The sequence below is a fragment of the Dermacentor silvarum genome, chromosome 1 (genome assembly GCF_013339745.2).
Source record: "Dermacentor silvarum isolate Dsil-2018 chromosome 1, BIME_Dsil_1.4, whole genome shotgun sequence".
Classification (NCBI taxonomy): Eukaryota; Metazoa; Arthropoda; class Arachnida; order Ixodida; family Ixodidae; genus Dermacentor; species Dermacentor silvarum.
Window position 1 is genome coordinate 210,459,126 of NC_051154.1, and position 25,908 is coordinate 210,485,033.

The window sequence follows — 25,908 nt, forward strand, 5'->3', positions numbered from 1 at the left end:
GCAGCATCACTAGTATCAGATTAACTTTCTTTAATGCTTGTCTTTTCGTATGGCTGTAACATATTTTGTTGACAGATATCATTGGCAGTCTTGATTTCAGTGATGTGTTGTATCCTGCGACTGCACAGTTGTGCTGAGAAAATATGTGAGAATACTTCGAAGGCGTATTGCTGTTGCATAATCAGAAAGTGACTATGTGCACCAGATTTAATGGCGCAAGAATGTAGGTTTGTATTGAAGCTATGTGGTATTGTGTACTCCGCCTGGTACAGTGGCAGTGAAAGTTTGCATAACCGTGGTCTCCTGTGACGGCTTTACTTGAATTTATATTCTTTGAACTGGCATGAACTTTTTGGCTTTATTACTGTTTGACTCATGTTTTGGTGCTTGCTATGCGACATTTATTATGCACATATGTTGTTTATTCAAAGCAACTAATCTTTTCGTATTCATTTTCGCCAAAGAAAGATGGTTTAAAGCACATAGTTTTTGTTGATTAAATGAATGCTGTGTAGCTCCTTCAAAGAAATCCTCTGCAACACGCACCCCTTTCGTGTAATTTTGTTGCATCGCAAGTGTATGGGAAGACGCTGAAGAGTTGGAATTAATCAATGGAACATTCGTGGTGCCTCGACGCAACATGTAAAAAATATTGCGGCTTTATTAAGACAGTCTGCACTCGGGTGGCCATGATGGCTTATGGGCGACTCACTGCAAGATTCAGAAACATTTCACTTCGAAGAACATGAAAGCTGTTGCGGATTATGTGAGGACCTGTCACAATTTTCATGCTATTCGTGCCAAGTTCCACCCAAAATGAAACCAGACGGTCATTCCTTGATGTTCAGATGTGCCCTTCGAAGTTGTCAATCTCGATTTTCTCTCAACTCAAGAAGAATCGAGAGGGTGTGCACCGGACTCGGTCTTTTATGGTGGCTTTTTACCAGTGAACATGTATGGCGGTGGCAAAGCCCGGATAATGTGAACAGTGTCATCATATTAATGGAAAGAGACATTTAGACACACCAGGTGATTGTTTCTGATAATGTACCTGCATTCCACAGTGAGAGCATCCGACGGCATGCAGGAAAGCATACCACCCTGAAAAGCATGCCTTAGCGGAGCTCCTCATCCATGACTTCAATACCTTCATTTATGTGTACCCCGAATTTCGTGGAGGATGCAAGTGCACCCTTGAACCAGTGGTGAGACATCACATTCAATCTCACACGGCTGGACTTGGCCATAGTCCTATGTTTGCTGCCCTTCAAAAGACGCCATGACTGCCAGTAGATTACGAAGGTACATGGAGCACTGGTTTGGTTAAGGTGGCTTCTCTGTGAGAACTGGTAGGGATTGTGTGCTTGCCTGTAACGCTATAAATGTTACCTTATGGATGCTACAAGTTCCTTTCGAATGTTTAATGTTTGTTTCACTGTAGGTTTTTGAAACATTCTTATAGGATGCAGCCTGTCTCCTGTTTTAGTATCACTTTAGTTGAGATGCAGACTATTTGCAAAGTGTTTTCCGAGGCTGATCATGTAACCCAATAAATATGCTTGTTCACATGTGCACGTATTTGTTTCCATTACTGAACTCACCCAGAGGAAACTCACTTGGTGGTATGTCTCTGAATGACTGTTTAATGTACTGGGCTTGGCAATAGTTTCATTTGCCGAGAAATCTAGTTACCGAGGTCAAAACAAAAAAACTGTTGTGGATGGTGGTGGATGCAGGATGAAACTTTTTTTGTGCAGCATTGCAACGTATAGCTTGCACAGCTTTAAAGCACAACCAACTACTGCAGGAGTTTCACAAAAACAAATAATCTCACTATTCACTAACGCATTCACAATATAATACAGTATTAGAATCAACAAAAAGGCTTTAGCTTTCGCATCATACGGAACGTATAATTCAAAAGTATGGCTCCGTGATTTTTAATTCATATTTTAATAAACATTTCTACAAGCAGATGGACTGAAATTCTTGCACTAGGCTCTCTGTTTTTCTGTGGAGTACGCCGTATCAAGCGTTACATAGCGCACCCTTTCGTTAATTAACCTAAAAATGCTCGCTCAGTAACAATTATTTACATTCGACACGAAATAGTGCTCGTGGGACAACCCTCAAAAGACGAAAAGGTGCTCGCAACCTTCGCAGTCGGCGCTTCACGATGCTCGGGGCTGACAGTGGGGAACAACATGGCGGCCCGTCAAATTTGGGGGCTGTTTTAGGCAACACTGGTTCGAGATGTCACCACCCTAAAGCGGGCCGCGTATGTAGGCTCCCTATTTTCTCCGAGATGTGAGCGCCACCTGTCGATAAAGTTGGGAGATAGGCGCGACGACGGCATATGGCCTCTGAGATGGGAGGATTTCGGAGGCTATGGTAGACCTTCTTGTGAGCAGGCAGGTGAAGGGAACTCCCATGGGGGCCTCAATTTCCGTCACCATGGCTAACCTACCTATGGAAAATATCGAAGACAGAGCTCTGAGTACCTTTTCCCCGAAGCCAAAAGTTTTCCTCAGGTACATGGATGATTGCTTCTGTATCGCGAAGGAGTCGCAAGTCGAAAACCTGCAGAGCCATTTAAATTCCATAGACCCGGATATACAGTTCCCGTCGGAGCGCGAACCAAACTGATCGTTACCATTCCTAGATGTACAAGTTACACGAACCAACGGCAATCTAAAATTCTCAGTCTACCGAAAACCAACCCACACAGGCCGCTACCTACACTTCGCATCCAACCATCCGGCAAACCACAAGGCATCGGTCGTAAATTCTTTATTGAAAAGAGTCGAAACTCATTGCACATTGGAATCAGATCAAAAGAAAGAAAGGAGAACGGTTCTCAACGAACTCAAAAGGAACGACTGTACAACGGAATTCATTCGAAAAACAACCCGACAACAAAAAAGAAAAAAACAAACTACGAGACCTCCAACCGTTATCTCCCCCTCGACCACAGAAACGAGTGTCCATCCCATACGTCAAAGGTACCAGCGAAGCTCTCAGCCGAACATTGAAAAAAGAAGGCCTCAAAGTCGCGCATAAACCGACGAACACTTTGAATATCCTCATTCCAAAACCAAAAGACCGTCCACCAAAAGAAAAAGCTCAAGGCGTCGTCTATAAAATCAGCTGTGCCGACTGTCCGGCGTCGTACATCGGGGAAACCAAAAATCTAAAATAAAGAATCAGACAACATGAAAACGACGTCAGAACATTCAACCGAATACGCAGCGCCGTCGCCGAACATTCCGAAGACGCCGACCACAAGATTTCTTTCCAAGAAACCCAAATCCTTCAAACAGAGACAAACTGGCGAAAAAGGCTACTACTCGAGTCTTGGCACATTCAGAACACGGCGGGTAATATAAACCGCGTGAAGGGCATTCTTCCTTCTTTGTATGTTCATGGCCTTGCAGACGCGACGAAGGGAAGAAAGGACCCCCCGCTCTAGGTCAGCAGCACCAAAACAACTCGTCCCCCCCCCCCCCCCCCCCTGTCTCTCGTCAACGCATTCCCGTGACTAAAGGGCGCCCAGCATCGGTCAACCCAGCCGACCAGCGACGCCGAAGCCACCCGCCGAATTGGTTCCGAAACGTCGGGCTAGTAAATTTCCTTATTTGGTTGGAGTCAATCTCTAGGTCTTAATCAATTTTCCCCAACCAGACAGGTAATTCTGTCGAAATGTCTAGCTTCAAGCTGTTGAGAAAGCAGCATTAAGAAACCTGTTACTTTAATGTAGTAGCAGTTCAAATAAGAATTTGGATTGTGAAATTGATGTGCCTATGTTTAGCATAAACCCCACTAGTATGAGAGTTGGCGTACATGAATTGAAAGCCCTGTTTTACGGAAAGAGTGCTGAAATGCGTTCCTCCAATTGCGTTGTGTGTAATAGCATAAAACTTGTTACTTCCATTTTTTTTTTCAGACCACGTACAGCTCCATCACAGACAACTCCACCTTGTCTGTGTTTGGGTATGCGAAATGTGCTGTCTTCAGGCTTTCAATCGGTCTCGCCTAATGATAATTTTTTGCATGAGTAATCGCAGGTAACTGTTGCGACAAATGATTTCCGTTGGTAGGATTGTCTCATGCAAAGCAAAAAGGACCTTACTTTTGCTATTCAGAAATTGTAAAAAGCTTTATGTATATGTGCCTATAGAATGTGCAGTTTGTAAGGTAGATGCGAGATACTCAGGTCTGCAATATTCTTTTATGTGTTGTATGTCTTGATGTACAGTATCGCCACTCCTAGAGGGAACATGCGAGCGCGTGGCCGGCGGTCTGCGGAGACCTAACTGCTGGCGAGATTTGGAAACGCAGAGCATGCGCATAGATTCATAAGGGCGGTGCATGCCCCGCGGCGTCTGCTACTTAACCGCCCCGGCGCTCGGTTTGCGCTTGCGAGCACTGGTAAAGTCCCCTGGCAAATAACTTGAAGCACTGGCCCTTCCGGCTTTTTTTTTTCCGCCGTGTGAAACAACAGATAACAACCCTGCCTCCGGCTTGTTGAATAGGCGGACATTTTATGGTTGGAAGGGCAAGCTTGGTATGCTCGCTGCCTTGGGTTTGAATTGCTTTGTCTGTTATGAAAAGTGGCTATTTGCGAGCAGTATGTGAGAATCATATGACTAGCTTATCGGTGAGCATTGGAACAAGGTTGCGGAAGTGACAGGCTTGGTTATTACTTTTGCAGAATAACCACAGTTAGGGGTAGCTCCGCGACCATTATTCGTGTAAATTTCCCCAGCTGAGAGCAGCGCTTGGTCCTATTTTCCTTGCACAGGATCGCGTTTTCTTTTTTTTTTCTTTTTTGCATTTTACAGAGCATGGACGAGTGCCACCACACCAACATTGCATCCTTCCAAAGTCGTGCGGCTATAGTTCTGGGCCCATATACCCTCTGTCACAAAAATAAAATGAATAAATTTTCGCCTTCATGTTTACTTTAATTTGTCATTCTATACACGCCTCATTTCATTGCGTGCATGTGTGGGTGTAGCAGAATAATATTCATAAAACTGCATGTCCAATTGATATCGCAAATATCCGAAGTATGGAGCTTCTGCAGACGTTGCTTCAACGAGCAAGGACCTAGTCGATTTAAAACTGGCGAGAGACTGAAGCAACAAATTAACAAAAATTGTCTGCTTGCTGATTACCTGACAAGCAGCAAGAGTGGCGGCTAGATAAATCGCACCATGGAAAAACAGATGCGCCCTCCAGCGGTTGCCGAGCGCAGGTGCAGAGAAGTAGCCGACGAAGTGGGGCATGCGCCAACCTTACGATCCTATGCGCATGCGCCGCGTTGGCATATCTCACCGCCAGTTGTCTCACGGGGCTTTCTTGAGAAAGTCGTTCATGCATTTTTTAAAGAATCTGTTTCATCTTGGAATACGTTTTGTAATGTAATAACTGAATGTATAATCTCACGCCAGAATGAAACGCGAATAGAATTAAAGAAATGGGGGGTCACTCACGTGTTCAAATACGTGATTACGTCAGGCCCCGGAAACACCGCTGGTTTTTTGTCCACGCGAATTGCAGCGCCATCCATGAGATGGATGCGGAACCAAGATGGCTTTTCCTTTTTTTTTTCTTGTCAACCCTCTCTCAACTTTGCCGTTTCTCTCTCGCCTTCAACTATCGGCGGCGCGGCTGGCGCGGCCCGCGCTCGTCGTCGGCCGTGGTGATAACGGCCAACACGGCAGAAAAATTTATTTTTTCTGGCATTATATGGTCAGTTTTTCGCCTTCCGTGCTAGCAGTGTGGTCCGTGTGGTAACCTACCGTTGCACGTTTGTCGGGTTTTTTTTTCGCCATGTCTAGCAAGCTGTCGCTGTTCGTGTGTGGTTCAGTGGTGTACGAACACATCAAGACGAAGTGAGCCATGCGACGGGAAATTCTACCGCATCCCTAAAGACAACAGGTGAGGACTGTGCTGTTTGCTTCCCGGTTTTTATTTGTGATAGTAATTCTGCGCAGTCGTACTTACATGGCTGTCCAGTGGTGAGGCAACAGTTGGCTGATTTGAAAAGACCTCAACGATGCGGTAAATCATTATGTCAACAAGCAGCGAACATAAAGCTCCTGATAAATATAGTACCACCTGTGCATATCGCAAGGAACACGTGTGTAGGTGTGCGCTTTGCACTTATTTCTAGCTAAGTGGTCGCCATCGTTTAAAAATGCGTTTCTGAGAATTAAGGTAGACATATCACAACCAGTACTCTGCCGCGACGCGAAACGAGCTCAGTTTTGTATGTTCACTGTTCTTCAGGATGGAAGCGTTTTTAACCTACGCTGGAAGGGTGGACCTCATGGTTTTGCCGAGAGACAAGGTCAACAACCGCAGAATATGCGCGACGCATTTCACGGAGGTGGATTTTATGGACCGAGCGAGAAGCAAGCCGTGAGAAGCTATTCTGCGCATTGGCCATTAGAGCAATTTCAATAAATGTGTTTTACATGTGCGTACATGAAACACCATCCGCGTTTTGTTGCATACTATAGTGTGTTGCACTGTCTTCTCCAATTCCGGTTTTCGCAAACGAACACAATAAACTGAGTCCAAAGAACTGTTGTGTTGTAAGTGTAATTACTTTTAAAATATAATTTGAGCACATGCTTGCTTGATACTAATAATGAACGGGACTGCGTGCATGAAAACGCAAAAAGAATCCACTGCGCACAAGCACGCAGCACGAATCGCGCGGCCGGACAAGAGAGGAGCGCGGCGCGCGCTTCGGTCCGGCGGTGCGTATGATAACGCCCGCGACCACGGTGTAAAAAAATGTCACAGTTTCGCCCTAAGGGCGAAGCAATGAATGCGATAGCAACACAGCAATGTCATACGAAGTAAGGTGAGCGGCCTTGGTAGCAATATGAATTGTAGTAAACATGAGCTGATTAAGTAAGCAGGTGTGCTGCGGCGTAAGTAGACCGACATGAAGAGAGACTCGATGACCACGAGAAGGCGCGTGTGAAACGGTGGTGTTGATGAGAAGCGCTTCCCGTGGGCAGCGCGTGCGAAGGGACACACCTGTAGTGCTGCACTGCCGATCTGGGCAGCATTGCATGTGTAGCGTGCGTTGGAAAATGTGGCCCGACTATTACTAACTGAATGAACAAGCGTGGTGTGAGCGCGCACAAACAAACATGAATAGATCACACTGAATGACTGCAGCCAACGACTGTCAAAACGCTGGCAGCGCAACGTACCTTCGCCCGCTGCGCGGGCGAAGGTACGTTGCGCCCATGCCCCTCCGGCGCTGCTCCCTCCGGCGCTGCTCCATGCCCCCCCCATGCTCCCTCCGGCGCTGGCTTCCCGCTTCCTGGTTTGCGCGTGGGAGAGATAAGAGACTGTGCGGAGCGACGAGCGCGGTTGTTGGCAGAGAAGTGCCCCCCCCCCCTCCCCCCCCTGCTCCCTCCGGCGCTGGCTTTCCGCTTCCTTGCTTGCGCGTGGGAGATTGAGTGTGTTCGCTCTCCGTGATAGCGCGCGTCCCCCCACGCTTCCGCTGGGGCATACGGCGCGCGGCGAAGATTTTATCTATACGGAACGTCACGGCGACGGCGACGACGACGACGACGCCGACGGCAGAAATCCGGTTGAAGTGTCCATATAATTGCTATCGCAATAAAAGGAAGGTGATCCGACGGCGGCGCGAGGCGCGGCCACTTAGTGCACGGCCGCCCGGATCGGCGCTCGCGGCGGGGTTGCTACGGCCGTCCCATTCGACGCGCGCCTCATTGAAAAAATGTAATTGAGGAAGTTGCCCCGCGCGCCGTAAGGCGGCGCTGTGCTCCCACCCCTCTGCGATTGAGGAGCGATTGAGAGAAATGTTAGAAAAGCGGTGGGCAAGGAGAGTTTTCAGTTATTTGTACATGAGGAATGTTGACACAAAATGGAGGAAGCTGACCAGAAAATTGTGAATCAAATATTTGGACTGCAGGAGGGGTGCAAACCAGGAAACAGCGGTTAAGAAAAAGGTTAAAGAAACAGAGAGGGGTCTGTGGAAAACAGGGATGCAGACGAAATCAGCACTGGGAACATACAGAACTTTAAAGCAAGAAATTGCCAAAGAAAATATTTATGATAATTCTAGGGAAGCTCTTTGTTGTTTGAAGCTAGGACGGCAGTACTGCGGACTAAGATGTACCGAGTCAAGTACCAAGGTATAGACACGTTGTGCTGTGCGTGTGGAGAAGAAGAGCTAGGAAACGGCTGAACACCTCATACTTTTCTGTAAAGGGCTTTTAACCCTACAGTGCATAGCAACGGGGCTGATTTTTTCAAAGCATTGGGGTTTAGGGACAGTGAAGGCAAAATAGACTTTAAGCGGGTAGAAATAACCAAACGGAGGTTATCTGATTAGTGGCTAAAATCAAGGCCCCCTGGGGTACGTGAAATTTCAGCCACCACAAAGTATAAAATATGTTAATAGTCATGGCTAGGTGGCGTATGCCACCGCCCGATTTAAAGGGTTCAGCCTCATCCATCCATCCATCCATCGGCTGACGGCGTCGCGGCCGTGGAGATGCTTGGAGAGATGCGCATTTGACATCGTGCACGTGGTGAAGATGGGTTGATTGTTGGCCCAAAGTGGACTGACAGCTGCAAGAAACTGCACGAGAATCAAGGCACGTGGTGATAGATTCTTAAGCCGGCTTTGCACAGCGAGGGTGTTTCTTTGTAGCATGATACGATAGAGATGCAGCTAACGCATAGGCAGGGTGTTTACGCGACTTTGTGTGGCGAATTGCATGCGCCTTGAGACATGTATTCTGGCGAGTTATTTGCCGCTGTGCCTAAGCGCTTCCCCTGACCACGCTTGTCATTCTTTTCTTGCGCTCGCTTTTCCCTTCCAAAAGAAACGTATTTCATCATCGTGGTCACTGTATGGCTACGTACGTTCTCGGGTCGGGTGCTGTGTTCACAAAAGTGTTCATATACAGACATCACGGTGGTAATAATAATTTTGCAGTACATTTTCTCCAGACTGATGTACCAGCCGAATGAATTATTCGGGGCCCTTGCATGCGCGTCGCATTTACATTGTGAAGTTCCCGCGATACATCAGTGGTGCTGAAGCGGCTTTTCCATCAAACCTCGAACAACTTTATATTACTTGGAAGTGTTGCTGCTGAAGGCCCTGTGTAACTAGCATATATGCTTTCATATGCATTTCACATTGTTGTACCACATTGAATTGAGGCAAGTGATTTATTTTTATAATATCGCCTGAAATTCTGCGTATAATCTACTGTATTTTTCAGAAACATGCCGTACTGCTGCGTGCCGTGCTGCACCAAGAGAAAGGTTGGTCTTAGTTTTCACGAATTTCCAGTGGAGGAAACTGGAGCAGTGGAGCTTTAATTTGTTCTCACTTAGAGAGCTGCCCTCTTTTTGCTTGCCAGGCAAACGAAGAGCATGCATCACCGATTTCTTCATTAATTGCAAGCAAATTTATAAAGCCCCTACTCTCAAATATTGGCGCAGTCGTTACGGACACAGCGGCTTACCGCAAAAAACTAATGAGCAAGCCACTGAGCCGAAAAGTTCTCCGCGTTTGAAGGAGTACTGCGAGTGCACAAGCGCTGTGTGTTTGCTATCGTAAATAAACTGCAGGTATTGTGAATGTGTTATGCTGGTAATTTCGCCATGAATACAAACATGGCATTCAATTATTTACTGATGGCTCAGAAAGTTGCTGAAAAATGTCTGTCCGTGGCTGTCGACTCAGGTAAGCAGCTTGATACTTCGTGCAGGAAGACGCGCGATGAGTTCGCTTATTTAACACAATAAACAGCGCATTCGCATGCACAGATGCAAGACTGTCGCGACTTTAGCTCTCCATTTAAAAGTTCCGAGTCATATGTCTCGCTTTCCAAAGCGTGTTTTGAGAGTCAATTGGTCAAGCTTGGGAAAATGCAAGTCCTAAACAAAAGTTTGCGGGCTGCGGATTCGCGAAAAAAAAAATCGTGATTGCCTCTTCAGTCAGCTGGCATTCCTTCTAGCAGATAGAGCTCGAATGCCTCCTCTCACGTGCAGGCTTTCCATTGGCATGCTGCGCTTGAGCGCGCGGAAAGAATTTTCTCGCAAACCTTTGGCTTACGAGTGTACGCGTTTCGGGCAGCATCATCCTGACAGAGGCTGGAGTGCAAAGAAGAAAAAAAAATAACGTCGGGGGACATCGGTGATTTTGTGTGCCTTTTTGTTCGGCACAACTTTTCGCGGTTTCTTATAAAGCAATATTTTCATTATAGCGCGAACTATAGCGCAAAACGTCTCGCGCGCAGCCGTAGCAAGGGAGTTGAGGGGTGGGAGGCGCGCGCCGCGGTGCGGCGAAAGCAGCGGCCACGCCCCTTTCCGCAATTACACCCTCTCCGTCCGAATGGGACGGCTGGAGCTAAAATCCCTATATAAGAAAAGTACCGCCATCTACTCTTTCCTCCGCCGCCTCCTCTCCTAAAGCGCTTGCTTTTTTCTGTACTTTTTGCTTGCGAAAGCCAAGTCGACGGTGGTGCACTTAGAAAGTCCACGTTGAAGCTTTCAGGCCGGGGGCGCGCCGTCGCCGCCGCCGGCGACTGCGGCTGCGCAGAGGACTTTCAACATGGCTCTGAGGCAGAAAAAAAAGGAAATATAAGGAAGTGAAAAGCGCGCGCTATCATCGTCCAATCGGACTACTAAGTGGTTCGTTGGGAAAGGGAAAGGTTGGCGCTATCTTCTGCAGCCCTTGAGGGAGCACGGCTCAGCGCCGATCCAATCGGAGATACAGGAGATCGATAAGTGGTTCTTGAGGGAAAGGGAAAGGTTGGCGCTATCTTCTGCAGCCCTTGAGGGAGCACGGCTCAGCGCCAAAGATACAGGAGATAGAGAAGCGGCGTTTATCAAAGGATGGCGGTACTTTTCTTATATAGGGAGTTTAGGCCGGAGCAACCCTGCCGCGCGCGTCGATCCAGGCGGCCGTGCTTAGTGTGACTCTACGCACGCCGCTGCCGCAAGGGGCAGCACCTGTTCTGGAGGCCACTTTTTCGCTCGCTTTGCTGGCGCTTTTATGGGCACGCGCGGCAGAAGTGCTTTATTTCGATGAATATATGTCGTTCGACTGCTTAAAACGACTCTACTTGGTTGGAGGAACGTCCCTTTATATTTCTGCCGACATTCCGATTGACTCCGACGCGGCGAGCAGCCGTAAGCGCAGCGCGCCGTCTGTTCGAAATGACGGTATTTTGACTGTAAGTGGCATAAAACCTTCTACCTGCTCAGGATTTGGCGTCTAAATAACGAAAATTGCATATCTTTGGGTATTGATGCTTAAATGCTGACGGAGGTCGTAAATTATCCACTGTTGTGCCGCTTCTTCAAGGCCTCCTGAACACGTGGTGCCCCTAGCGGCGGCGCTCACTTCCGGTCACACGAAGTGGCCGCTCGCTCGCCCCAGCGCGGGCGCGCCGTCGGAGCACCTATCTTCTTACACTGTGCCCGCGACACACGCACGCACGCACACACGCACGCACGCACGCACACACACACACACACACACACACACACACACACACACACACACACACACACACACACACACACAAAAGCTAAAGAAATAAAAAAAAGTATTGCGCGTGGCATGAGGGGAGGGTGAGGCGAGGCATGCGAGGAGGAATAGGAAAGTCAAGAGAGAAAGGAGAAAAGAGCGGTACAACGTTATCACAAAAAAAGAAAGAAAAAAAGTGCTATAGCGAAAGGGGGAGGGTAAAAAATCGCGCCGCTTTTCTTTCTTTTTTTTCTTTTTTTCGCCACCATAGTACCGTCATCCATCCGCTAGGGCCTAACTGAAGTGCGCCTTGGCGCTAGCGTCGACTGAGCGTCTGCTATAGGAGAACCAATGGGAGGTATAGGAAGATTCCCCCCCCCCCCCTGATTACGTGATCGTGGCGGTATAGGCACCGTGCATTGCAGTTTGCGCGCGATCTATGCGCCACTACAAGTGAAGCTTTCGGACGGCCAGTGTCAAAATCAGCAAAACTGGAGAGACGCTGTATACATTCGCCGTGATACTTTCGATCGCTTATCACGAAAGAAGACTGTCCGAGTTGTGAAAATATCAAAGTGCGCATGCTCTGCATATGATAGCACGCGTTCGCAATCTATGTGAGCAGCGGGAACAATTGTGAGCTTGATATCGTCAAAGCGCAGGGCATACCTTAAAACCCCTATATTTATAAAAGTAGCGCCATTCTTAGATCTTGCCGCCACCGCGCTCACCCCGGCGCTTCCTCCTCGCCCTCTCTTAGCCGCCTCCTGTCGCCCCAGCCTCCTCCGCTCCCCCATTGGCCAATCCGTGTCACGTGGAAGTTCGCGTCGCGCTTTTGTATATTTTTTTCTTTCCAGCGCGCTCCGACTGCCATTCTCGGGCCTGTGCGACGAAAGTGCTGTACGCACAAACGGATCAAACGTGTTAGGGACAAGAACTTCGTTGTGATGGCATGCTGCTGCGCCTTAAGTTGCCGCAACCGACAAGGCGAGGGCAAAAGGCTTTTTTTGTTTACCATCCGGCGTGCGCAAACGCTTGCTGCACACTTGATATTTGCGCCGTCTCGCTTCGTCGCGTTGCTACTTCCAAAACGGCATTATTAAGACCAGTTACTGACTGACGAAGCAAAATCGCGACTCAAAAACGTCTCCGCAGGGCGCGATCGAAGTTTTCCTCGGATTTCCTCTGGTAGCGCGTTAGCTGTCGTCTGCCACGGCAGGCCCGACGCAGGCGGCGCCACTGTCGATATCGCGCCTCGATATCGCGCCTCGAGGAGGAGGGAAGTGGATGGCGCTACTTTTATAAATATAGGGGTTTTAGGCATACCTCTCAAACGAGCGACGATAAGGAAGCCGTTGTCGTTCGGAATGGCGTATAATTTTCATCGCCTCTCTAGCGGCCGGCGTCGGCAATACTGGGGCGAAACATGAAATGTCGTAGCGCCATCTGAACAGTGAACGGTGCCCATATGTTGAGCTCAATGTGCTCCCACAATATGTAAGCGTCTGAGGACAAATCATTGGTACCAAGGGCATCATATCCAAGGCATAGAAGTTGGGGAAATGAGGAACTGAGTGGTCCAATAGTGATCTTTAGAAATAGTGGATCGAAAGTTAGCGTACGCTATGAGCACTGCGCACAAAATAACCCAAGCACAGTTTGTGTTCTGCGGATAGGCGCCCTGTGGCGCTAAATGTATTACGTCTTGGGTATACGCTATAAGCAGCTTGTGCCCGCTATTTTTAAAACTCTCCAATGAAGAAAAGGGGCTAACTGTAATTGTACGGAAAATAATAGTGAGAATGCATGCTGCAGCGTCTGACAGAAAGAAAAAAATGTTATTGAAGATAAATTAAGAAGGCAGGTATAACCTCGGTGGTGAATGTGGAACAAATATATCAGACGCTGCTCTACTAAGGAAGAAAGCAGCGTCTGACAGAATATTCCGCATTGGCCATCGTGATCTGCAAGAGAAGGCTGTAGGTTACGTATTCACACGAACAACAATGAAAGTTTGGGGAAATTTAGCCACTGCTGTAGCCATATGGGTGGAGCGCCAACGCCCGTAACATGCTAACATAGCGGGCGTGTGGTCCGCTTCATTTCTGTGTCTTCATTCTTTATCTCGCTTACAACTCTGACACTGCATGGTTTCATCCGCTTTCAGTCACAGTCTGCTCGCTTATCCAAACAAAGATCGAGTCTGATTTCCAACGCCGCTGACTACATTTGAACATTTTCTTTCTTTTTTTTTCTTTGCAAGAACTGTTTGTCACTGTACCTTGTCACTGTCGGCCGGCCGCCTTTGCTGATAATATATTCGGTATCAGGATTGACCGGCTTAATATGTCTGAGTCTCTATAGAGAACAAACTATTCTGTGGATAGGAACCATGGTATTTGAATTTAGGTCGAATGCTAACATTCAATTTCTCAAATCGATTCGCTGAAAACTTGAGCGCGCACATAAAAACACAAGATAAAAAGTTCAACACAAAGTGATTGCAATTTATTATCGCTTCTACATATATACATCATATCCGGAAATATGGTAACAACATCCGTCATTGCGAGAGTCTTTACAATCCCATCGCGAATATGGTCATATTTCGTGGTATGATTAAGGGCATGTCCACTCAAGTGGCAAAACTGGGAGGCTCAAATCTGAGGTTTACATCCAATTGATAGTGTCGGAGAAGGGTCTGGAATCATTCGCTATTGTGTCCTGTCCGTGCCTACCAAAATACTGCGATAATGACTCATTCTCACTGAAAAATAAAAATATGAAATTATTTTTCCATGGATGCAACGCCAGCTCTAAGCTCTGCTCTGCGGCGTCAAAGCTGCAATCAGGTGCGACTGCTTAAGAAACGCTCGCTCTCTGTGCTGAAGCAATGTCTATGCCTTGCGCGCGGATGCCTGTGTTCTTTCTCTTATGAGGAGGGCACCTCGGTCACGAGCGACGACGCCAAAAGAAAAAAAAAAAAGGAATTTTAACAGTGAAGCGCGGTTCGCTCCTTTCGATCATATCACGGCAACTTCTCTCGCCAGGGGATCCAAACGTTGTCGTAAAGTCCTGGGTCCGACAGGGGATCGTGTGGAAGATTTGCGGGAGGCGTGGACGTATCCTTGTAACGACTCAGCTTAGAGAGAAGGTTCTTCACCAACTGCATAGAAAAAAAATGCAAAAAAGAACAACGCACAAGCATAAAGCTTCAAAGAAACACATGCATGCTGCTGCAGTATTCCACCAGAAAGTACAAAGCTTCCGACACTAAATAAAATTATCTATTTAGTTCATGCTACAGTTATTGCTATACTTTATTATACATATCACGTCTCTTGGCCTCTATAACATGAATTCTTGTATTCGAAGAAAAAAAAATTTTTAGTTAGGGTATAAAATCTTTGTACGTGTGGTAAGGGTGTTCAGAATTACTCTGACACTGTATATTGCTCCAGAGAGAAATTTATGGGCTTGTCACGAAAACTGACAATACTTCTGCTGCGAATCACCGATCAGATCGGCGCTTGCATGCATATTGCTAAGTTGCGAGTGGGTTGGGCTGACGCAGTCTGACGAGTCCGACTAGCATGCAAGACCGAAAGGCAACTTTCACGCCAAGAGGTCGACTTCACCATGCTTTTGTTGTGTTCGTGCAAATGCCCTAGATGTGATGTTTGATAACTTCCTCAGCCCATCACGCACGCTTGGAAACGGTCGGTATCTGAACGCCTCACCTCGGGATGGCTCGGCGGCGACGTCATTGTACTCGCACGGGTCGTCATGCAGGTCGAACAGGCAGGACGCCACAGTGGGCCGGCACGTCCTTGCGGAGTCCCGGACGCCGCAGTTGATGGGAGTGGCCCCGCCCAACGGGCCGCACGCCGGTTCCGAGCCCAAGCTCCTCAGCACCCGAGCCACGGGTGACGTCTCGCACTGTTCGAGGGGCTTGGTTGAAGTTCCAGTCGACATTGCCCACTATCGGGTACCACTGCTCGTACTTTCCCTCTTCTGCGACGCCCATCACGAGCTTGAAGCGGCCGTCGATGATGACCGAGTAATTGTCAATCGGGTCGATGTTCACCACGAGTTCCGTGCGCGGCGGCGGCAGTGCACTCGCGTCACCCAGCAGCGCGGCGGCGTGGCTGACTCCGTCGATGTCGCCTAGGTCTGCCAGATTGCCTCCTGCGCAACGCGTGTGCACCTCTATGTAAACCGTTTATTTAGCGCATCTACAGTGCTTGGGCATTATTTATTTATTTATTTATTTATTTATTTATTTATTTATTTATTTATTATTTATTTATTTATTTATTTATTTATTTATTTATTTATTTATTTACACTACCCTCAGAGTAAGTATACATTATGGAGGGGAGAGGTTACTTAAAAAGAGGTCCACAATAAGATTATACAGAAAAGGCACATTATAAGTAGCAATGAAAAATTTACGTTAGCGCCTTAATTTCATATCGTAATAAACACTTTTATAATGCACAATGAATAATGGTAGAAAAAAAATTATGCAAGTTCACCAGAGAAATCTCATGATACACTTTTGAAAACACAAGTTATAGGAATGATAGATCAATTCATATAGATACTTAATTTGCAAATATTGTGCTTATACAATAAAACAAGTCACATGATGCATTAATCACAAGTTTCATTATTAGATGTAGCTAACAATAGATGCTGGCAGATCGTTCTATTCGTTGCGTGTGTTAGGTCAAAAATGATTGTGAGTGTGTCTATGTGTTAGAGCGAGGCACATATGCCTTATGTGTATGATCTCTACGTGAGGAGATGAATAGTGCTGGATTAATCCATGCAGACCAAAGCGCTCCGTTCTGGTCGAGCGGCAACAACAGGCAGGAATGAAACGCAAGGGTTCAGACGCATACACGGGAGCGGATGGCGAGCTTACAAGAACGATGCAACACGCTCCTTAAGGAATGAAATACCACAGATTCGCTGTTTGGTAGAAATTTTTACATTGTCAAATGTCCATAGGTAGCGACGTTCTTCAACACAGGCTAAGCCCCGTATGGTTATTTTAGCGAAGACTGTCCCCAATAAAATACGATATACGAGGCAATCTTGACTGGTCTAGACTATTTAGTCACAACAGTAGTGAGCATCAGAACTGTTCGATAAATAATTAATTTTCTTTTAGGCATACGTTCACTGACCCGCCAGCTGATACAGAGTGGGTAGCCAGTCGGTAATGTGGAACAGGTGCTCGTAGTCGCTGCCGGCCCGGACTTTGGGACCGAGCGCCTGGCTCCAGAGGAGGGCCGGCGCGCGCACGCCTCCTTCCCAGGGGGTGTACTTCTGGCCCCGCAGCGGCCACGATGACGCGTAGTTGGCGTTTGGACTGGCCACGTCGGCGCCGTTGTCTGAACTGAACGCCAGCAAAGTGTTGCTCAGCATGCCCTTCTTCGCCAGGGCCTCAAACACCAGGCCCACGGACTCGTCCAGGGCCGAAACCATGCCTGTGAACGTGATGCAGCGGACAGCCGATATGCCAAACAACTGTGGTCACATGTTGGCCTCGGATCAGTTACTAGAAATTGGTAGAACCTGGGACCAGATACACATAGTGGGTGTGCAAGCGTGTGGCCGTGGGTATCATAGGCAATGATAGTCTTGTCTAGTATTGTCTTGTCGTGTCTGCAGTCTTGTCTAGATTTTCACCTAACTCAGCTCATTACAAAGCCCGCGTGATCAGCAGGTACCACGGCTAACATTCTTGACCTGATTCTAACTAATAATCCCGATGCTTTTTATAAAATATTTCACCTTAGTGGTCTTTCTGACTATGACATCATTACCAGGTGCATCGATCACCGTATGCTTGACAAGAAAACTACCTCCAAGCTGATCATGTGTTATAACAGAGCTAATTTTGACCAGATGAATCTCCAATTAACCACTTTTTCTGAGCGGTTCTTAGCTGAATGTCCTTTCCATTCCATTGAACAGAACTGGACGCTGTTCAAAACAACCCTAATTAACCTCATTACAAGATTAATACAGGTTATCTCAATTAGGTGCAGTAAAAGAGCGCCTTGGTTCAATGAACGACTGCGAAGAGCCAATAAAAAGAAAAAAGCGTTTGTATAGGCAGGCAGTTGCTAACAACCTATTAACTACATGGGAAACCTACAGAAAAAGCGACACGGATTACCAAAGAATGCTGAAAGCCACCCGGCGCAAGTGTTACAGTGACGTCTTACTCACTATGCTATCTAACAATCCCCGAAGATTTTGGAGCGTAATTAACCCACATTCACGGCCTGATTAATCCTTAACAAATTGTAATGGTGATCAGCTGGTCGATGCCCATTCTGCTCAACTCTTTAACAACGCTTTTTCTTCCGTTTTCACTCATGAAGTCATTACCCATTCTCTAGCTCTCAGTTCACTTCATGATTATTTAATGCCCTCTATAGTCATAAGTGATCATGGTATTCTTTTTCTTACTAAATAACCTTAAAGATACTACAAGCACGGACCCGCTTGGCTTTAACTATAAAATACTTAAAAATATATCTCAGAGTAGTTTTCAAGTCCTATCTGCACTTTTTTCTCAGTCTTTATCATCTGGCTCCATGCCTCATGACTGGCGAGTAGCTAAAATAGTGCCAATTTTCAAGTCTGGCGTGCGCTCTGATCCCCTAAACTACAGACCCATTTCATTGACTTGCATCTTCTCAAAGCTCCTTGAGCATGTCATACACACCCAGATCATTAATTATCTTGAAGATTACAACATCATATTTAAGTATCAGCACGGTTTTCGCAAGGAATTTTCTTGCGACACTCAGCTTTCTGGATTTACTAACGACTTATTTACTTTAATAGACGCCGGGATTCAAGTCGACGCTTTGTTTCTCGATATTCCTAAGGCATTTGATCGGGTCCCACACCATAGGTTACTACTCAAGTTATCGCATCTCAATATTAACCCTCAGGTTTTAGCATGGATTAAAGACTTCCTCTCATCTCGCGTTCAGTTCACCACTGTTAATGGTTCTAACTCTTCAATGGCTCAAGTCACATCTGGTGTACCCCAGGGCAGCGTGCTTGGTCCCCTGCTCTTTCTAATATTTATTAATGATTTACCTAACTGTGTATTTTCCCAAATTAGACTGTTCGCTGACGACTGTGTTGTGTACCGAGCCATTAAAAGTGAAACTGACCACCAATATTTACAAACTGATCTCGATTCAATTAACACTTGGTGTTCATCGTGGCTAATGATCCTAAACCACTCCAAGACAAACCTCGTCTCCTTTACAAGAAACTCTTGCCGCATCCCAACCACATACACTATTATTGACGTAACAGTTGAGACAGCTTCTACTTACAAATATTTAGGTGTTCACCTACAACTATCCCATTGATCTGATTCCAACAGCTGCTAACCATTCTCTTGGCTTAATAAAACGTAACCTTCGACATGCTCGTGCGCCTGTGCGTAAACTTGCTTATATCACGTTAATCCGACCTAAAATCGACCTAAATTTCAAGCTGCAAATGGAGATACGTGCGTGTCCGCTTTCGCGGGGTACAACCAAAGGCAAAACAAACATAAAGGTGGTCGCGAACAATATGTTGGGATTTATTCGTTTGAACACGTGTTAGCATTTGTTAGTTAAAACGGGAACGTTAAGCCTTCAGAACGTACGTGCGCGATGCTGCATGGATTATGATGCTTATCGTGCGTGTCTTGAGTCTGGCTCTTGCTGCCCACTCCGTGTTACACGGCGCGCGCTACGATAAGAGACTGCTGAGCTTCGTAGTAAGTGGGAACGTGACTCTAGCTCGAGACAGCTATCACGTTCATGGCAATTTACAACGCAACAGTAGCGTCGTTTGCGGCGTTTCTTCGTAGCGCGCGGAGCTGTCGCGGTTGCCGACGTGCTTGCCATCGTTCTGACGAGGGAGCTAACAAGCACTTCATGGCTTTATGGCAGTTCGGCGGCGCGTCTGACTAGCGGAGAAATTCATAGCTCTCTTTCTGGGTGTTAAATGCGCAAAACATTCGCATTACGAACCAAAATTAAGTTAAATCGTTGTTTCGCGCTCGCTAGCTGCTTAGGCAACTTAGCAAGGAAGTCGGACTTTGCACTACTCAATTACTACCTCTTCGCACCGGCAGGTGGCGCTACGCGTCTTGCAAAACTCTAGAGTCTGACGTCTATACACAGACACCCAGCCATGCCGACAACCAGGGCAATGAACGAGCTCATGCGGCTGCGCGGAAGGTTGAAGAGTCTATCCCCGGACAATACTCTGATGCTAGTTCGAATCATCCAATGATGATCCGGATGCTGATCTGTGCCGATGATCCGGACTACGAATACGACCACGAAGAAGCCAAACGTCTAGCCACAATGCATTGGAAAGCGGCCCTGCGTGCCCTCCGGATGCTATCCCGCGCGGTTACGGGCTTTTGGCAACAACATGCCTAAGGAGAGTGCGCACCGACACCGCCCGCACGCTTGGTTCTATTTTCCGCACCTGCACGCCAGCATGAGGACGCGTCTATTAGCGTCTTCCCCGAGGGCGGCACACCTAACCTGTTGAACTGCAGCCTAGCAGGCGATGCAGAAGATGTCACAGCTCGACTCTGGCCGACACTAAACATCTAGTGTGGCTCTGTCCAGCTCTCTACAAAAGCGCGATCCACGCATATACGAAAGATGCCACCCGCCTCCAGGCCATCCACATTTCGAGAGTGGACGCGACCTGTTGGAGACGACACTCAGCGCAAGCGGATCCTAGACACACTCCTAGCGTACCTTGGTGACACGCGCCTCGTGGCCCAACTCTAAGGTCTCAAGACTGCTCCAGCCTCGTCAACTCCTGATGACGATAGTCAAGAGGGATAGTCAAAATGCATTTCAACTACAATGCTCGAACCGACGACCTGCCGCGTCAACGTGTGTCTAGAAGCTTTCTTCAAGATGTTAGCGACCGCCGCCCTCTTGGAAGGGTTAACGGCTGTCAAAGCCTGGCTTCTCTGACTGCTACGGAGCCAACAATTGACGACTTCTCTGTAAATGGCATCGACCCATGCTTCCCGATTGCCTCGTGATTGCATTGTAGGCGAGAACGAATGTGCGACGTCATGGGCAGAGTGTTGCGAAAAATTACCTCTCTGGCTGGCAGGGACAATGTCGTTGGATTCCCTTGTCTATAGGGACTTAAGGAAAACGATTTCTTTAAAAAGACTTTCAGTGTGTCTGAGAGTGCTCTGACAATTAGTAAGGTGCCTTGATCACCATGCATGCGGGCTTCGATTCAGTCATGTTGATTGCTCGGATTATCTGATAAGTCTACATGAATATCTGAGCAGTCTACATGACTGGATCGAAGCACACATTGTACTGGGGCTAATATATATGATAGCCCCATTATAATTCTGTAAATATGTGTGCTCTAATGCTTACTGTACAAATGTAAATAAACTCGTTTCTGAAACTTCAACCTCCCAACCTCGACACTTCACCAGCAAGCAACTCTCACCGATTGAGACGGACGATGGCGCAGCACGCTTTTAGTGTGACGCTAGCGCAGGCCAGCTACTCCGTTTTGAGGCACTCAGGTGGCGTAAGCAAGCGACCTCACTACAGTCTCCTGTATGCATATGGCAATCGCGTGTGTATCGCGCTGCAGGCACGGCTATTATACAGCACGTTAGGTGCCGGCACGCTGTTTTCTTTTTTTTTTTTTTCTTTACATACATGGTCGACCGCGGCTAAGATACCGAAGTGGAAATGCGCTCTGCTTTATTGATCAGTGCTGAGCGGGGAGACGTGTAATTAGTCGTTGCGAATCAGTGACGTCGCGGCATGTGTTGCGCCGTTGATGCTTTAAATCTATAATCGGTCCGTCGAACGTGCTAGGGCTATCAGCAGCTGTGCACCTGCAATCTAACACTAAGATGTATCACTAAGGCGAAGCTGTAGGCGAGCCTGCCGTCGTATACATGATTATCTCTTACCTGCGTACTTCATCCGTTCTGGAGACCCGATGTCTCGGTACTGCTCGACGTACTTGTCAGGCACTTGCAGAGGATCTTGGGGACTGGCCGAGTGGGGAGCTAGGTGTGCCAGGTACAAAAACAAAGGCTGTGAAACAACGTTGGGAAGCAGCACCCGTTAAGGTAAAGCTAAGGACTGTAGGCGGTAGCCAATGCAAATCATTGAAGACTCTTATCCACTTTTTCTTGCATTTGATGACTTCAACATTATGTTTTGCTGCTACACCAGATAAATTCTATGTTACCTTGTCTTCCGGATGATTTTCGATAACTTCCAAGGCTTCCTTAGTTAAGAGCTCAGTGACGTATATTCCACTATCGTTCCTGGCTGGGAAGAAATTTCTTCTCATGTCCAGTCCTGGCGAATGGGTTGACTGAAAAAAGAGAACAGTCGTGATTAGTAACGTACGCTTAACAACTTACAGCCCTCGATATTAGTTATGGTAACGTTTGCATTGTTGATCAAGTCGCTCGAGTCGGTCGCATGATTTATATACCTTTAGAAATACAGTGAACAAGAATAATTGAAAATGATAACCTTTAATATTATGATGCTTCATATTTGAAACATTATACCATATAAAAAGCATATTTTAGAGGTATTTCTTATTGTTTTATTTGTTATAACGCCCTTCACACTTGTCAAGTGGCAAACATCCTAATTTATTCTACGTGCAGCTTGCTTATTGGACTACGTTAGTATTATATTGTTAAACATCCATGTGTTGCAGTTGCGTCATGCCTTTTGGCATAAGATATATATTTGGTCCATTCTTAGTGGTAAAATATAAAATAATCAAATTTATCATTGCTCAACTAGCATGGAGGACCTTTGCCAAACCGCATTGTATAATACTGCATTTACAAGGCAGACGTGAAATATTTTTAAGGTAAAAGGCTTCTCTGAAAGAGGGTGACATACGGATCCGCCAGAATGTCAGTATATACTGAGGCAATTAATTCCAGTAGAAAAATCGCAACGTGCATACCGTTTCTCTGGAAGTCACATCGGCGACCACTGCTGCTGAATAATGGTATCTGGTAATCCGAAACACGCTTGCATTCGCACCACGAGTTCCGTAGCTGAGTCTTAATTATGGAGCATGTAAAATCGGCCACTGAAGTTGCAGTAAAGGTCAGCTTTTTTTTTTTTGCATGTTCGTTCGTTCGTTTTCTTGTAGGCCAGATGGAGTTTGCATATTATCGCGCATTGAGAGAGAGACAGAGATTGACTTAGGAGAGAGAAGGAAAGCCTACTGACCACACCGTAACTGTCTAGCGCGCGGCTGACACCTGAACATCGGTCAGCAGTGTGGGGACGGAAAGATGACAGAGGCAGTAAGGTTGGAGTTGATAGCTCTGCTGGCATAAGATATGCTCTGCGAACGCTAGACGCACTCATATAAAATGCGGAAAGCTACAAATCTCGCTGCGCCCGCAATCTTGGTGGTGCGAATCTTGTATACCTCGCGTACATTAGGCACGTCATCAATTCCGAACAATTAATAAACTTGGCCAGTGGCAATGGGAACAAATGTGTTGCGCACGAGAACTGCCTTTATAGCCGGCTGTGCGTCATGTGCTGTCCCCAAATGTTCTAAGCGAACTGAAAGAGCGAAAATGGATAAAAGAGGGGAATAACATGAAACAACCTTGCCTTTAGAGTGATCTCCAGCGCTGAATTATATCGCCTCTCTCGAGAGAGCGCGGACGCTGAGTTAGCCAACGCTTTTCAAAAAATATTTTGTGTAAAGGAGGAATATCAAAGAAAGATTTGACCCCAGCCTTGTGTGTATACATTCTGCAAATACAAGCAGCGCGTAAAACGTGGCATATATCTGAACTGTTCCCGCTCGAGCGTATCTGAACTGTTCCCGAAAAAAGGCCCACGGCAGAAGCTAGCGCTCTGGGGAGCGAATGGTACATACTTTTTTCTTATGTGTTTTGAACAGAGGCGTGGACAGTTATTGGCACTGCGCCTGTCGCTTATTCCGCTGGCGTCTGTCGAATTTATTGTCGCGCGATGACCCGCCGGGGTGGCTCAGTCAGCTAAGGCGTTGTGCTGCTGAGCACGAGATCGCGGGATCGAATCCCGGCCGCGGCGGCCGCATTTTGTTGGAGGCGAAATGCAAAAACGCCCGTGTGCTTGCGTTGTAGTGCACGTTAAAAGAACCCCAGGTGGTCAAAATTAATCCGGAGCCCTCCACTACGGCGTGCCTCATAATCAGAAGTGGTTTTGGCACGTAAAACCCCAGAAAGAAGAAGATTGTCGCGCGATGATCCTTTGCTAACAGAGCGCTGTTATTGTTATCAAATCACTTATCAATACAGGTCTCCCACATCCTTGATGTATAGCAGCACAGCCATCATAGCGAAGAAATGCGCGTCGTTCAAAGAACGTAACTTCTAACTGAAGGCAGCGCACTACTATAGTATACCATCTTTATAGCGACACCACGTTTTCCTGGTGTCGCGGTGTGAAAAAAAAAAGAATTATAGGGTTTTACGTGCCAATTCCACGATCTGATTATGAGGTAAGCCGTAGTGGGGGACTCCGGAAATTTGGACCACCTGGGATTCTTTAACGTGAACCTAAATCTAAGTACACGGGTGATTTCGCATTTATCCCCCATCGAAATGTGACCGCCGTGGCCGGGATTCGATCACGGTGTGAAGGAACAACACAGAAGAGGTCCATCAAATTTCCTTGCACTTCGTGAACTAGTTCAAGAGGCACTTAAATTATCCATATTTGATTCAGTTGCAACGTGGCGGAACATGTTGCATTGTCATTCGCTAATTCACACGGTGCACGCATCCTGCACCAAGGCCCGTTCACAATTCCCTGCACTTGCGGGAAATGTAGTGCTGGACTCGTACAGTTCACGAAGTGCAGCCTAATCAAATGGCCATAAGTCTTGATTGATTAGTGTGGTTTCACACATGCCAAAGTAAACTAATCAGTCTCGAAGAAGGGCACGTGCTTAAGCCTTACTAAAAGCGGCCACCCTACACGCGACAGACGTTGCTTTCGTAGATGCCGCTAAATACGTAGACAAACCCTACTTTGCGGCTGCGGCGGTCGCCCCTGACGGGACAGCCCGCAATGCTCTTACAATACAAACAAAGAAAGCCTGCGAGGCCGAACAAGTGGCCATTGCCCTTGCTCTTGCCCTCCCTCAGTGCGACACAATATTTACCGACTCCAAAGCCGCTGCACTAGCATACCACCGCGGTACACTATGCCAGGCGGCCTTAATCATTCTAGCATCCACTCAAATAAACGTAGACAAGCACATCCAGTGGTTCCCGGGGCATGAAGGCCTCCACTTTCAACCAGGGGTCCCCAACGGTAATGAGCTGGCCCATAATCTCGCGCGAGATGTTACGCGCCGCGCGGGGACGCGGGCCGGCTCACCGGCCGGGAACCCCAACACGCACCAGGAGCCATTACTCTCCTATCACGAGATTTGCTCGCACTATAAGTTATCTAGAAAGGAATTCCCCTCACCTCACCCAACACTAAATAAAGCACAACAATTAATGCTTAGACAGCTGCAAACAAACAGTTACCCCCAACCCCTATATATGCAGCAAATACCTACCAGATATAAGGCCAGAATGCCCTAAATGCCAAAATCCAAAGTGCGACTTCAATCACATGCTGTGGTAGTGTCCCGCGCTAAACGCTAGCTTCGGGTCTCCTGCCACCGAGGACAACTGGATCAACCACCTTAGGAGCCCCGACAGGGCCCTTCAACACCAGGCCATCCAGAAGGCCCAACAGGTGGCTGGCGAGCTCCGACTCCCAGTCTCCACATGGGCGGAGCCACCGGGGCGGCCCCCGTAATGGGTGCTCAGGCCCCTTAGAAGGCCTACTCGTTCCGCATTGGAATGGGGGATACGCCCATGTGCGACTCTTGTGGAATGAGAGACACAATTGAACATGTCTTACGTCTCTGTCCCCAGTTCGACGTCGAGCGTGAAGCTCTCCGGACAGCATTGAACCGGCTGGACTCTCGACCATTTTCGGAAATGAAGATCCTTGGACATTGGCCGTATGCGTCAATGGCACAGAAAGCCACGAAAGCATTGTTGCACTACCTCACGTCGACAGGTCTTGGCGACCGTCTGTAGACTTCGTGCGAAGTTTCAAATGTGCTGAAACTGTGCTCTCTCTATTTCCTTTATCTCTCTTTTCATCCCCATACACCCTTCCCCCAGTGCAGGGTAGCAAACCGGACGTGGGTCTGGTTAACCTCCCTGCCTTTCCTCTCTTCTATTCTCTCTCTCTCTCTCTCTG

General features: G+C 47.3%; 1 protein-coding gene across 1 annotated transcript in view; it reads right to left on the reverse strand.

Moving 5' to 3' along the window:
• Nucleotides 1–13,854: 13,854 nt before the first annotated feature.
• The window catches only part of LOC119436758 (arylsulfatase B-like), a 39,659-nt gene continuing 27,605 nt past the window's right edge, over nucleotides 13,855–25,908 (reverse strand). Inside the window, exons 4-7 of the mRNA XM_049659834.1 lie at nucleotides 21,851–21,979; nucleotides 21,567–21,693; nucleotides 16,744–17,046; nucleotides 13,855–15,736 (exon numbers count right to left, since the gene is read on the reverse strand). Coding sequence (XP_049515791.1) covers nucleotides 15,333–15,736; nucleotides 16,744–17,046; nucleotides 21,567–21,693; nucleotides 21,851–21,979 — 963 coding nt within the window. The 3' untranslated portion in view covers nucleotides 13,855–15,332. The remainder of the gene's footprint in view (nucleotides 15,737–16,743; nucleotides 17,047–21,566; nucleotides 21,694–21,850; nucleotides 21,980–25,908) is intronic.